Source organism: Halichoeres trimaculatus, unplaced genomic scaffold (genome assembly GCF_033239565.1).
Source record: "Halichoeres trimaculatus isolate MK-OKI-2021-1 unplaced genomic scaffold, fHalTri1.1 fHalTri1_scaffold_15, whole genome shotgun sequence".
In the NCBI taxonomy this organism is placed as follows: Eukaryota; Metazoa; Chordata; class Actinopteri; order Labriformes; family Labridae; genus Halichoeres; species Halichoeres trimaculatus.
The window spans coordinates 15648991-15663658 of record NW_027437193.1 but is presented as its reverse complement, the minus strand read 5'-3'; the positions used below and the strand labels follow the sequence as shown (position 1 = coordinate 15663658).

General features: G+C 39.7%; 2 protein-coding genes across 2 annotated transcripts in view; both read left to right on the top strand.

Annotated features, from left to right (window-relative positions):
* The window catches only part of LOC141804502 (laminin subunit alpha-3-like), a 63907-nt gene extending 61922 nt beyond the window's left edge, over nucleotides 1–1985 (top strand). The window contains exons 74-77 of the mRNA XM_074688962.1: nucleotides 863–1017; nucleotides 1149–1242; nucleotides 1360–1479; nucleotides 1843–1985. Of these exons, the coding sequence (XP_074545063.1) occupies nucleotides 863–1017; nucleotides 1149–1242; nucleotides 1360–1479; nucleotides 1843–1985 (512 nt within the window). The remainder of the gene's footprint in view (nucleotides 1–862; nucleotides 1018–1148; nucleotides 1243–1359; nucleotides 1480–1842) is intronic.
* Nucleotides 1986–4049: 2064 nt separating this feature from the next.
* Nucleotides 4050–14498, top strand: LOC141804501 (tetratricopeptide repeat protein 39C-like). The gene is made up of 14 exons (XM_074688961.1): nucleotides 4050–4483; nucleotides 6435–6483; nucleotides 8071–8199; nucleotides 8816–8930; nucleotides 9067–9469; nucleotides 9909–10077; nucleotides 10199–10292; nucleotides 10374–10481; nucleotides 10574–10683; nucleotides 10764–10887; nucleotides 10970–11067; nucleotides 12987–13091; nucleotides 13188–13226; nucleotides 13940–14498. Exons 1-14 carry the CDS (start codon nucleotides 4338–4340, stop codon nucleotides 14027–14029), a joined length of 1779 nt encoding a protein of 592 aa, XP_074545062.1. The 5' UTR covers nucleotides 4050–4337; the 3' UTR covers nucleotides 14030–14498.
* The last annotated feature ends 170 nt before the right edge of the window (nucleotides 14499–14668 follow it).

Below are 14668 nucleotides of genomic sequence, written 5' to 3'. Positions count from 1 at the left end.
GTTAAAAATAACTTTTTTACAATAAAATAGAACTTTATTGTCATTGTAACAAGTACAACAAAATTGAAGTCACAGCAGCAATCAAGAAAACAAAAGTAAGAAAGTGTATAGAAAGTGCAAAAAGGTCCATAAAAAATAGATGATGACAGCTTGTCCATCATTCTCCAGTTCAGCCAGCCTCCACCTCCACAGGGTCCAGGACTGAGCTTCTTCAGTCATGCACCATCTCTGTCTCCTAGATCCTGTCTGCTCACAGCAGGTGAAGCTTTTCCAATGTGGCGTTGGTGTCTGATGTTAGCTCCGTTAGCCATGTCTGTGAATAGCATGATGCTACTCTGCCCTCTATATATAGATCTTTTGTTTTCAATAATGATGGACGGAAGGACAGGTCCATGTTGTCTAGCCTAGCTCACACTTGAGAACCAGCACATCATCCAAACCTCCTTTTCCTCACCTTGCGGGAAGACATCAGGCCTTACACCAGTTAGCACTGACATGCTACAGGCTGCTAACAGCTGAGTTCACATGTAAACATTGCAGCGATGGTTATATGTAGGATCTCCAGACAAACACAGGAGAAAAAGTAGTAAAAATATCGCTGAAGCCACAAAAAGTTTGGTGTCCATGACCAACAAATGAGCCATACAAAGTGATTATCTACTCCAAAATAAAAAGATGACGAAAAAGAGACGAAAAGATTACAAGAAACGGACGAAGAAGAGAAAGCTACTGCAAAAGGCAGCCACAGCCAACAGGGCGACGCCTAGTAATGGATAAGTCCTCATTGTTTGATACACACAGCTGACACACAGGTGTTGATTACAGGAAAATAATAATAATCTTGATCTTTTCTGTGTTTCAGATGACTCCTATGTTGTGGGCTCCAGCTTTGAACTTCTGTTTAACATTCGTCCACGGAGTCTGACCGGACTTCTGCTGCATGTTGGTGATTCCAGCAGGAGTCAGCAGGGGCCTGCACTGAATCACTATCTCACTGTGTATATGCTCAGAGGGGAGGTAAAGCCTGGCATACAGCCACTGTCTTTTTCTTACCACATTATTCTTTTTTTGGCTTGTAAACTGTTTCAACACTTTTTTTTGGTACAAAAAATGAAAGGCATTGTGTTTGAATGCATTTCCACTGATAGGTAGTTGCACGAGTAAACAATGGAAAGGGGGAATTCATGGTGACAGTGAAGCCAAAAGCCTCCTTATGTGATGGAGCGTTCCATAAAATTTCAGGTAAAACACACACGAAAAAATATTTTGAAGGACATCATCTGAGATTAACTGACATGGCTGCCATTATACAACTTCCTCCTTCCTTTTACAATAACTCTCCATCCATGTGTGTTCCAGTGATCCAGCGGAAAAATGTTGTGCAGCTGCATGTGGACACAGTAGACAACTACAAGATTGGACCACCATCGTCTATGACAACTCTGACCAAAAACTCCTTGTATGTGGGTGGCATTCCTGGTGAGTGTTGATCTGTTCATCTGAAAATGAATCCACTTGTATTTAACTGTACTGACGCATCAGTAATGTTTGAACCTGTCAGTGATACTGTGGTCATCTTAAGCAAAACTTATGTGCTGAGCTTGTGTACAAGTTCAGGTTATATAAACACTCTTATAACAAGAAAAATGTTATAACATTCTAAAATTGATCCACAAGTGTTTACATATATTACATAACTTGATAAACTTAGGGTAAAATGACTTGAAATCCCTGTTATTCAGTCTGTTGCATAAAATCTGTTCATAATCTCAAAAATATATATTAAAAGGTGGAACTATGCCTGTATCTATGTGTAATGTCCATGTTACCTTTCTGCTGCAGAGATGTTGATGCACCAAACGCTCCCTGTCTCATCATCCTTCATCGGATGCATCCAGGACCTTAGGATCAACAGTGAACCTGTCTCTCTTGACCGTATGTCTGCTGTGTTTGGTTCAATCAACCTCAAAGAGTGTCCTGGCTGAAGGACTATGTCTCATTCATTGCAATTATTCAACAAAACCTGGGACCATGTCCACTGCCAACCATGTGCAATCTGTTACCATGACGGAGAATGTGTTTGTGTGTGAGAATGTACATATTATGAGGAGTGTGTGAGCACTTGTGTGTGAGACTGTGTATTTGGAAGTCATGTGTAAGATAGAAATCTGAGCAGGAGATTACTTGTTGATTGTATTTCTGCTCGGTCAAACGTGTCTGTATTTATTATTTTTTATTAATTCATGTACTACGGCACAGATTGTTGAATGCATATTCTACCAGTTTGACACTCTGATGTGTTGGCCTGTTCATATTGAATGCTACTGAATATGCTTGTGATTGGTCAGGGCTGAAGTGTGAGCTATCCAGCACTTTAAGAAAACAAATGATGCCTTTGTGATGGTGCTTTAATGGAAATCAACATAGTTTATTTTTTGTTTCAACGTTTATGCCAGAATATTTACGTTTACACCCATGGTGCTCAACTCATTACTCATGACATTTCAGGGGCTGTCGAGCGATTTCATATCAATGTTGAAGACCAGCATGTATATTTACACATTTTAACTGGTTTATTAGACATTGTCTCTTCACACAGGCTTTGAAACAGTTTTCACTACTGTTATTTTGGACTCATTTTCCATGTTGCATTCCTTTTTCTTGCATTAAAACATTTCGTTCACATTAGTTGCTCCAGAAAATTAGCACATAATAAAATGTATTGAACAGCGTCTATTAGTTTAAAAAAAATCAAACCAAACGTTATGAATTTGTTTTTCACAATTTATGTTTGGGACCAGTAATCAACATTATGAAAAAAGCTGAACATAAAATAACAAAAAAAGACATTTGGTTAGTTATTACTCCTTGCAAGTGTTTACTTTTTGCTTTGTACTTGTGTGGAAATGTATGTAATATAAAAAAATGCATGGGGATTGGACGTAATTTTACATGCATTCCTGTTTTGTGACCACTGATTTGTAATCCTTTTTGTAATCTGTTCGATTAATGATCCCTATAAATGTTTCTCAGTGCCATAAGTAGGTCTTGAAACTGTCTTTCAATTGGTGTTTATGCTAACAACTCCCAATGTATGAGTTAAGAAATGTGTTTTGGTAGAAATTCAGGTGTAACTGTTGACTATGCCCCTGTAAAGACAAGGCAAATATAATCAGAAATTTTATGTTTATAAAAGTTTATCCTTTTGAAATTGGCTCGGGGAGTTTTTGATCCATATATATAAAAAAAGATATTTAACATCATTACTCCTAAATTATTACTGACAGCATGGGACTTGATAATTGTTGGACTATGAAGTGATAGCCTAAAAATTGTGTTTATTTTTTGTGGAACTCTATTAAAGAACATTGTTGATTTAGATTTATATGATTTACATGACTTGGCACAATTGAAAATACAAATTAATCAGTTATACACTCTTGAGTAAAGAGGTTTTGACATAGCATGCAGGACTTTTTGGGAATATTTTTTTATTTTATATATTCAAATATTAAAGTGGTTAGTTTTGACTCCATGCTACAGTTTTTGTGAAGTCCCCTGTCTTTCTATTTTTAAAGTTCTCCTGCAGTGACCCCTGAATTTCACTCTCCCTCAAGACTTGCCCAAGACTCGGGCAGAAGTTACCACGCCCACTCTCGTGCTACCTTCACGGACTTCATAAATTCAAGAGTGAGAGTCATTCAAGCAGGTGCTGCACCAAATGTTGTTACCCTTAAATGTAGGTAAGAATATTAGAATTGGAGCTATATACAAGCCTGGTAACTACCGTTAATATAACAGTTAAAAAATGAGGTGTGTGGTGATACGTGACGGAGGGACTGCGCTTGAAATCAATGACACTGTGACGGTTTCCGTGAAAATGATGGCAATAAAGAACGGACAATCCAGTTGGTTAATTAAAAGGTTTAAATGGGATTTTCACATTTGTAGCGTTGATAAGCTCACACTTGTTTTTTTTTTTATTTTAAAGTTATGATACCTTGGATAAACTAATAAAGAAAGTGGTAATTCCGATGGTCCGTAAAGGAAGCACATTTCCTGTCTGCTGCCAGGCGGCAGAATACGGAACAGCACGCGCCACACACAACCGCTGGATAAACGCGCTCACACACAAGTTGTTAGCCGTTGGTTTTCAAACCTGTCTTTATTTCCTGGCTTTAGAAGATGGATACGACTGTTTTTCTCTAAACTACGCCACTGGCTGAGACTACTTTGATTTAAAGTAAACTCAAGAGGCACACTGCACGTCCCCTCCCTCCCTCCTTCCCTTTCCTCCGACCGCTTTCAGTCTCTCCCTGTCGGTGTCGGGTGTCTCAATGGCGGACCCGACAGGAGCAGCCCCGGGGAGCGTGGATGAGGAGAAGGCAGACCGAATCAACGACGCAGAGCTGGCACTGAAAGGGATCAATATGCTCCTCAACAATGGATTCAAGGAGAGCGATGATCTCTTCAGGGCTTACAGGTCTGAGACAGTACGCTGTCATTCCGTGTCTGATCTGTTAACATTGCAGTGATGGAGTCTCAAATGATCGCACTTATGGGGGTGTTGAATGTTATGACAGGTGTACTTATAATTACTGTGGTCGACGCTGTCCGTGATTCATTAAGCAAACACAACTACAAACATACTCGTCATGCTCCAGTGTAGCAGCATATGATCCGGTCACAAGCAGGAATTCAGTTTGACTACTACCAGCAATTATCCACAAGCACAATGTGACTTGTGGTTAATGTTAATATACTGCACTTAATGTGTGGTTACATGCTAATAAAAACATTGTGACAATCACGAGATGGGCTGCAAATAACTATGGCTTCATAAGAGATTAATCTGCTTTATGTTCCTCGATTAATCGATTAACTGTATGTTTGACTAAGAAAATGATGTTAAAAAAATTCCAAAAAATCTAAATGGGTTGAATTTATTACACGAGACACTGTGTTTTTGAATTTTAAGTATTGTATTGATTCTTTGTATTAAACATCATTAAGAAAAGAAAAAACAAACAAACCTACAAACAACAAAAAAACAAAACTTAATAGTTATATAAACCATGCAAAACATGGTTCATCCATAATTTAACTTCTATTACACACCCAAAAATGAATTTATGTGTTGAATGACTATGATCAAAATATGATCACTTTTTTGACAAATGCATTAGTCCATTTTGTTTATCTGTCTTCAATTTAACTTTATGCCAACTATGTGTTGTTAAGGATATCCTAATCAGCTTTCTTTAAATTTAAATTTACTGATACCAAGTTTTGATCTAACACCTTTTTTTGCCTGGATAATTGAGCTGCACATTGGTTTTTGTTCCTTTTTTTCCTACATGAGTAGAGTAAAAACTAAGTCAACGAAGTTGTAAGCTTATTTCTGTTGAATAAGTCCAGCTGCCATTGTTGTAAAAACACGTAGTGTAAGATCTTAGTTATCCTTTTAATATTCAGCTTCCCACACACACAGACACACACAAACCAATAATAATAATAATCATAATCCACTTTGAAATACTTGGATAGAAATCTAAGATCCCCTTGAAAATGCATCAACAGCTCTAAGTAGTGTTGTGAGGCAGGTCATCCCATGAACCCAAACGTCCTATAAAACATAAAGTAAGTTCAAACACCTTTCTGTTTTCTGAGTTTGGGGTCAGAAAGCCCATGTTTCCATTAAATTATTCAACAGGTCTTCATTCCTATCATACTAGCTGTCTCTAGCTCGCTGACGCAGATTTGTTTTGATCCAGTCTTCTTGGTCTAGCAGGTGTCTTTACAATCACCACCACTCAAATCTGTTGGACAGATGCACTTGATCAGCTTTCTTTGTAGAAACAAGCTTGTTTATGTCTATCTTGGTTTGGCGTCCCCTTGCTCCAACCTCCTCTTCCCACCAGACCAAGTTGCAGAGTTTTTAAATATCCTTCAGCCTTGCTAAAAGGACAAAATAGCTTGAATTCTCTATTGAAGGTCTTTCCTCTAACACTGATGTACATTAGATGCCACAGAAGGGCAAACCCCCATGTGTCCTCACCCCCACTGTGGACTTAAATGTCACCTCCTCCACTAATTGCGTTTAGCACTAGGAGTCATCCTGCTTTGATTATTTCAGCAAAAAAAGAACAGATGAAGAGAAGTGAGAGATGCATATGCGTTGTTTTTAGTTTCCTGTGGTCATGGCTATTTATTCCATCAACATTAACATGTTTGCCCTGAATAAACCTGCCTGTGAGAGACAAACACCCTGTGCCTCAACTCAACCTGTCGATCAGTCAAGCTCTTAACCTATAGCAGGCTCTACCTCCTGTTTCTGTGTCACCCATTAGCTCTATTGTTTTCTTAAAATACCCTTTGGATTTGTCATCTCTTCACACCTTTAAGTCATACTCATTCTCTTTCTCCTGTTTCAGGAACCACAGTCCTTTAATGAGCTTCGGGGCCAGTTTTGTGAGTTTTCTGGTGAGTCAAACTTGCAGAGCTGTGTGTTTCACTGCTGTGGTTAACAGTTCCACTTAAAACCACACCATGGTTATTCTGTTGAGCTTTCAGAAATGTCCTTTGTGTATATGCCTAACACCAAGAAAGACTTATTATTTACTGACACAAGTGACGTGCACATGATTTCATGTCCGTGTGGTGTTGGGTTCATCTTTTTATGACATTACACATAGTCTGTGTTTTAAACAAATAGGATCATGAGCAAGATTTCATAAAATAAAAAAGTAAAACACTTTAAATACAAACAATGAGAGGGTGAAGTGCAATTTACAAAAAGAAGAGGAAGAAATAGACGCTATAGGCCAGCCTATTGGTTCAGTCTTGACAGAATCATCTAGAAACAGCGTGCAGTTACTCTGCTTTTACATCATGTCACATGGTCTTTGTCAGCAGATGAAACCCAGTTTTAAATAAAAAATCTATTTTTTGTTTAAAACATTACAAGGAGATCTGATGGTAAAATTGTATCCTCTTCATACATACAGTCACTTTCTCCAATTTATTGAACATGTCTAAACAAAGGATCTGTAGGTAAACAATGTCATGTTGGCTAACATTAGCAAAGCTAAAACCATCCATTATCCTCCAGGTTAAGATCTGTATAACTCCTGATGACTTTAACCAAATGCAGATTACATACAGCTCTGTTTTCTGGATCAAAATAGGTGGTGCCATCTGTTGACTGTGCTCGTTTATATCCTGGTTGTGGAGCATTATACCATTATGGCAGCAGCCGTTAGCCAGAGCCACAGCTTCACAGTGGTGGGTAGCAGTTTGATCCTGCAGTGATAAAAAAATAAAGATATGTTTAACTAACCAGTAATTCTTCTGCTGACCAGCAGGGTGACAGTATTTAGTTGTTTAGTTAACTAGACATGCGCGCCCCTAGACGTAGAGGGCTACGTTTGAACAAGCATTATACATTTTATTTCATTACCGGTAGTCTTCTTTGGCTTTGACCTCTCAAATATAAGACTCAAACCGCTAATATCAGCAAATTTTAAGCTTGTTATGACATGGACCCAAGTAGCACCAATGCCATCATTTGACATGGAAAATTACACATGATTGCAAGACAGTGTTTTTGGCTGTAACTGCTGCCCCCCTGTCGAAGATTATGGTGAGGGATATGTTTTGCTGTAAAGAACAGGATTATATCTTCTTATCTAGGGTTGCCCAATGAAAACATAATGAAAGTGTCTCACAGAAGATTTAAACTGCTAGTTTTACTCTCTTCTTTTGCTTTCGCTGACATTCTGTCCGTCTGCAAAACCAAACCTGACTTGTTAAGGGGCATGAAAGCAGATAGAAAATTCAGTAAGGTGACAAACAAGGGACAAAACAAGTCGGATTGATTCCTTTGTTTGAATTTTGTACAATTTTTTACATCGTCCTAAGGAGTTAATTAAAAAAGGAAGAGCAATATAAGTATGAAGACAACATAACCTGCTTGAGGAAGTCATGGTTATCAGATTATCAGATAGCAACCTTAGGTTGCCTTAGGATGAAAAACAATTATATTATGCCATGTTATTTTTTCTTTTGTAGAATGCCATGATGACGTTTGAAGAGGAGAAAATGCAGTTGGCCTTTGAGGACCTTAAAGCTACAGAGAGACTGTGTGAGAGTGAAAACACAGGTGTCATTGAAACCATTAAAAACAAGATCAAGAGGAGTGTGAGTAACATTTTTAACATTTAGTTACCTCTGCCAAGGAGGTTATGTTTTGGGGAGTTTTTTTTGTCTGTGAAAAACATAACTCAAAAAGTAACAAACAGAACTTGATGAAATTTTTAGGAAATGTTCAAAATGGAATAAAGAACAAGTGATTAAATTTTGGAGTTGATCTTTTGAAAGGATTCTTTATCATTGTGAGATAGGGCCGTTTTCACCATATGTGTATACAACTCCAAGATAAATGGTTGGATTGCTTTGCAAAACAACACAAGACAAGGTCACCATAATTTCTGACAGATGTAAAAGTACAATCCAGATCCTGGCAATATTCTGGATACTAAGACCTGGAATATGAAATATGTACTGGGTCATCGTAATTTTCAACACTGTCAGGTAACAAGTTATCCAACCTGCAACTAACACCAAACTGTAGCAGACAGTCTGCTGAAAGGGAGTATAACATTAAAGTAAGACTAAAGTGTTGTGTGACAATCACAATATGCTTGGTGGAGGTCTGTGCTCTATGAGTGCTTTTCTGATTCCCAGATGTATTTTTTTGAGACATCTATTGTTAAATGCGAGGTGTGTGTGTGTGTGTGTGTGTGTGTGGGGACAGATGGACTCTCAGAGGTCCGGGCTGGCTGCAGTGGACCGACTCCAGAGGCAGATCATCATCGCAGACTGCCAGGTTTACTTAGCTGTGCTGTCGTTCATCAAACAAGAGCTGTCATGTAAGAGAAATTCACTGCTGCTTGTTGGTTACAGAGGCATGCTGCATTTATCAGTGTGAAAACAATGATGAACTTCTTGTTTTTTAATGAATAGTGATTAGGTTGTTTGTTTACCCGAACTTTGAACTTTTCACAGCTTACATCAAAGGAGGCTGGATCCTCCGTAAAGCTTGGAAGATGTACAACAAATGCTACAGCGACATCACTCATCTACAGGAGGGCAGCAGAAGAAGAGCGTCTGAGCAGCCAGCAGCACCTCCTCTATCTCGGTCCACTCCTTCTGACTCCTCACACAGCCGCTCCTCTTCCCCTGGGCCGAGTCCGTCCCACAGGCTGGACGGCATCAGCCCGGAGGCTCTGGACCGGCTAAAAGGCTCAGTCAGCTTTGGTTACGGCCTCTTCCACCTCTGCATCTCAATGGTGCCGCCGCACCTGCTGAAGATCGTCAACCTGCTGGGCTTCCCCGGCGACCGCCTCCAAGGCCTCTCAGCGCTCATGTACGCCAGTGAAAGTAAGGACATGAAGGCCCCCTTAGCTACGTGAGTATGTGAGTACGATTGTGCATCTGTATTCTGATTCCAGTTTTCTGCAGTGAAACAGCAGCTGTGATGGCAAGCAGTTTAATCATTACTGTGGAGGCTATTTTTCTGGTGAAGGCCCAATAAACAGATTCCTAATGAGTTCTATTATCAGATCACTGCGTGTGGGGCGTGCTTGCTGATACTACATTTTGAGATACATCAGAGCTTCTCCAAAAAATAGTATCAGTTGTACAATAATCCGTCACAGATTCTCATCAATAATCTCTTGAATCAGACACAAGAAAGTGACCAGATTTTCAAGAAATACAAATAGAGTGACACACAATCAACAATAAGTAATCATCATTCATTGGGAGTGATGAATTTTGCAGCAGATGGGATCACTGGTTTTTGTTCACTGTGTACTCTCATCCCAGTCTCTGTGGCTGCCTTACAGCTTGGCCCTCTTGTGGTACCACACGGTCGTACAGCCCTTCTTCGCTCTGGACGGTACAGACACACAGGCGGGCCTGCTGGAGGCCAAATCTATTCTTCAGCAGAGGGAGGCAACCTACCCCAACTCCTCTCTCTTCATGTTCTTCAAAGGCAGAGTACAACGCCTTGAGGTATATCCCTGTTAAAACAAGCTAAAATAAGTTTTTGTTAGCCCTGCTTTGCCTCCTGACTTGGTAAAATGTGAAAGTTTTCTCAGCCTGTTTGTCACGTTGCAGTTTTCCTCTTTTCCAGTGTCAGATCAGCAGTGCCTTGACATCCTTTCGTGATGCCTTAGACCTGGCCTCTGACCAGAGAGAGATTCAGCATGTGTGTCTTTATGAAATAGGTACTTTCTTTTAATCCTTACAACTTCAAAATCCCATCAACACTCGTCTGGGTCCTAATTTAAAACTGTTGAACATTTCAGGTTGGTGCAGCATGATTGAACTGAACTACGGAGAAGCCTACAGAGCCTTTGAGCGCCTGAAGACTGAGTCTCGTTGGTCCCAGTGCTACTACGCCTACTTAACTGGAGGTGGTGTTTGTACAACAAACTAACAAGGCTTTAAGGAATTTTCCTCCTACGTCTTTTTAGTCTATATTTTAATTTGTTGGTGTTTTTTGTAGTGTGCCAAGGAGCCACAGGAGACCTGGAAGGAGCTGCAGCTGTGTTCAAAGATGTTCAAAGACTTTTCAAACGCAAGAACAATCAGATCGAGCTGTTCTCCATGAAGAGGGTGAGTGTGTGTCCAGCTGGTTTTGTGCTCTGGTGTAAAAGTCGAGGTGAAGATAAATGTGTGTTCACGCTTTGTATCAGGCCGAGAAGCTGAGGTGCCCCAGTCTGTCCAAAGAGCTTTGCATCCTCTCTGTGATCGAGATTCTTTATCTGTGGAAGGCTCTGGCAAACTGCTCCAACGCCAAGCTGGAGACGATGACACAAGGTACCTCATGTTCAATCGTTTTCATTTTTGTGCTGTTTTTGTTGAAGTCGTGGGTGTAACCAGATTGTTTTCCCTCTTTTAGTCCTGGAGGGGATCGATGATGCTTCATGTGCGGGCCTCAAAAATCTACTTCTTGGTGCTATCAACAAATGTCTCCACAAAACCAAAGATGCCATCCAGGTACCTCAGGGTGTCGGCGGGGTCTTAAAAAGTATTAAAAGTTGATAAATCAGTCGTGAGAAAATTAAGGCCCTTAAAAAGTATTAAAAAGTCTTAATAGTAATGTTATGAGGTACTAAATTTTATTGGTATTCAAGCTTTGACTCCAAACGTATCCTTGAATATTTATTTTCCTCCTAAGGAATGTTACAAACTAACCTGACACGCCAGACAGACAGTTACATATATCCGCCATGGAAATAGTCCATCTGGTTCAAAAATGTTAAAAAATAACCACACCTGGTGATTGGACGATCATTCTGCTCGTCACACCCGTCGCAGACCAGCGTGAGGATCTAGAGAAAGCTTTCGCATCTCAAAATATTTCACTCTAGATCATAAGAGTTTCTCAAGCCTCCTGAGAAAATTTCTCAGACTTTTGATGACCTGGGATCTTGGATTCTTACGATTTAGAGAAGGCTTCCCCTGATCTCAGTTGTTTTGGAACAAATTTTCTTTGTCCAAATCAACTTTTTACTGGATACAACACGATGAGATGAGGTATTTACTGCTACAGTTACGTAGCGCAGTTGTTTGAGACGTGACAACAAGCAAAGTTGTAATTTTGTGAGGTGCGGGCTGTACGTAGCGCTAGCAGCCCAACATAGCCATAGGCTAATGTGACGACAAACTCAGTTTGTACAGTAGTTTAGTAGCCGTCCGTATGTAACGCTGATAGAAAGCAAATAACACTGTCTAAAGCACATGTCCTAAATTTTGACAATGATGAAATAAAATTCTTTTTTTTTTCTTCAAGTTGGCCTTGAATAGCTGCTGTTACTTTTTGTGGGAATGGGAATGTCAATTAGCCTGCCTTTAGTTTCATTTGTTCCTTCAAGCTATATTCCCTCTCAGCTTATCTAATTTATGTTAAAATGCAAACTACAACTGTCAAAGATTGGTTGCTAACAGCAGCTTAAAGACGTGATAAGGTCTTAGGACTTTTGGAAAGGTTTTTAAATAAGGTATTAAATTTAACCCCAGGATTTCAGCGTACCCTGTACCTGCACCCTCTAGTTAATGCCAGAATTACTGTACTGATCTGAATATAAGACAAGTTTATATTTTGATTGAATTTTGATAGGGAGGGGAGGTCTTATAATCAGGATCTAACCATTGACATGATGATAGCAAAGGCAGTGTGCACCAGCCAGTGATGTTATGGTGGCTGAAGTGATCTGTCAGTCACAGCAGAGACGCAGTGACAGGAGCTATGGACAGGAGCTGAGACACGCAGAGGTGCGATAATTGTCTGGAGAAAAGTGGACCAAAAGTTGGGAAAGTTAACAGACTACTGAGGCAGAGTTACAATGCTGATTTTAAGATAATGATGGTCAATTCAGCGGAGATGTTGAACAACTAGTCAGGTAGACAAAAAAATATATGAGTTACCGAATGTAATGCTAGTCTCTTGAAAGACTGTTTGAAAATTGCAAACTGTTAAAGAAAAGTTTATCATGGTCCTCAAAGTGGCCGTTCCCAAGAGACTGACATAAGGGTGTGTGAGTTCGTTGAGAAATCTAACGAAGACATGCCTATCACCAGAGCGGTCACCAGAATTACATTTGAAACACAGATCTTAGTAATTGTATTTAAAATCAAAACTGAAAATAATCTCTAAATAAAATTACAACGATTTTCTCATAATTTCAGTAAAAAAATATTTCTTTCTACAAAGTAAATTTGGTCAGAGTCTTTTTCTGAAGATTGGTCTTGAAAAGAGGGGGTCGTCTTATCATTGGGGTTGTCCTATATTTAGGTCAATACGGTAGTTGCGAAACGTGAGGCTGAACATTTCCCACTTATAACTGTGGCTGAACAGTAAACAAAGTGTAATTATCAGGCTGACTTTAGCTGAACGCTGTTCTTTTCTGTTTCAGTATTTCCATCTTGCTGCAAGGGACGAGGTGGGTCGTCTGAGCAACTCTTACGTGCAGCCCTACTCCTGCTATGAACTGGGCTGTGTGCTGCTGAACACCCCAGAGGCAAGTTATTTTCCTGTGTGTGTGTGAGACAGAAAGAGCCTCCTTTAACTTAACTGGAAAACTTGCATCTAAATTTTTTATTTTGTCTTTTTCCAGTCTGCAGGAAAGGGCAGGATGCTAATGCTTCAGGCCAAGGTACTGTGAGTTTTTATTGTCTTAAAACTTTTGTAAATCACCATTTTGTTGTGTTTTTTTTTGTTGAAACGAGTATTTGGTGGCATATTCTGTTACTAGAGCAAAAGTCATTATGGGGATGTGTTTAGACAGTTGCTGTTCCATTTTGACAAGCCTTGAGTTTGTGTGGGAACAAATCACTCACTACCTAATCGTGTGACAGTAGATCAAGTTTAAAGAAGAATCCAAATCTCCAAAGAGAGACTGTTTCCCACCAGAAATGCTTTTGACACCTTTTTTCCAACAATAAGAAACTGCCAGTTTAAATCCGTTTGTGAGTAAAGAATTTCCCATGCAGGCTTCTCCACTGTTAAAGATGTCTGCGTGGTCCGTGGTGCAGCCTCACCCAAACTGAGCTGCAGTGGAGACGTCTGCTGCTGCAGCATTGACTTTGTAGTAGAATGATTGGCAGCAGACTCAGAAGCAGCCCGGGTCTCCCTTTCTCTCTGTTACTGTGAGATCTCAACCTGCGTGTCTGAGCACATGCAGCAGTGTCTGACAGGAGGAGCGGAGGAGGGAGCTCTCTGCTTGTGTTTCATGTTTTACTGCTGCATGACTGGGGCAGGGAGCACATCCATCCATCTTCCAGCCGCAGATCTTTTATCAGGCAGAGCACACAGAAAAATGAAATATTCTTGCATTCACTCTTTGCCTTTTTTTCATGTGTTCTGCAGGAGGACTACGCTGGTTATGACTTTGAGAACAGACTCCATGTTCGTATTCATTCAGCTCTTGCCTCCATGAGGGCTGCAGCACAGCCTTGACGAAATGTCTTTAAAAACAAAAAGAACATACCATTCTGGAAACTTATGTTACACTATTTTATTTATTCTTATTTTTATATTCTGAGCCGTTGCATCATTTAAAATGTGTGCAATATTTACTGTAAGTGTTCTCTGGGAGTTTGCAAGAGATGTTTTATCTTATATCTGACTGCACTGTAAATCATCTGATCAGATTCGTATTGTTCACACAGTTCAGTTCAAAATTAGATGCCAGCTCACAAAGATGAAAAACTACACTTTTATTTTGAAAATCACTAGTCACATTGCTTCCACAGAGAGTCAGTATTTAAGGTTAGGTAGTGAGATAGCACATTTAAAGGATTAAACGTAAAGGCAATCAAAAAGGAAGACTCGACCTGTGACTTTGATGCCTCTGAGAGGCTGATGTTCCCACCGTGTCAGTGTTTGTTTTCACTGTAGAGACTTTGCTTCTCCATAGCCATGATTATCAATTCTTGATTTTTATTTTTTTAGAGCATTCATTTTTTAAGAAAGATGTTTTTATTGGTGTAAATATGTTCTGCATACAATGTTAAATAGTGCTAAAATGTTGTTCCACTCGTGAGTGGCCTAGAAGCACAGTGTTACTCTTGGCTGTAAACTATTTGTTTTACGATA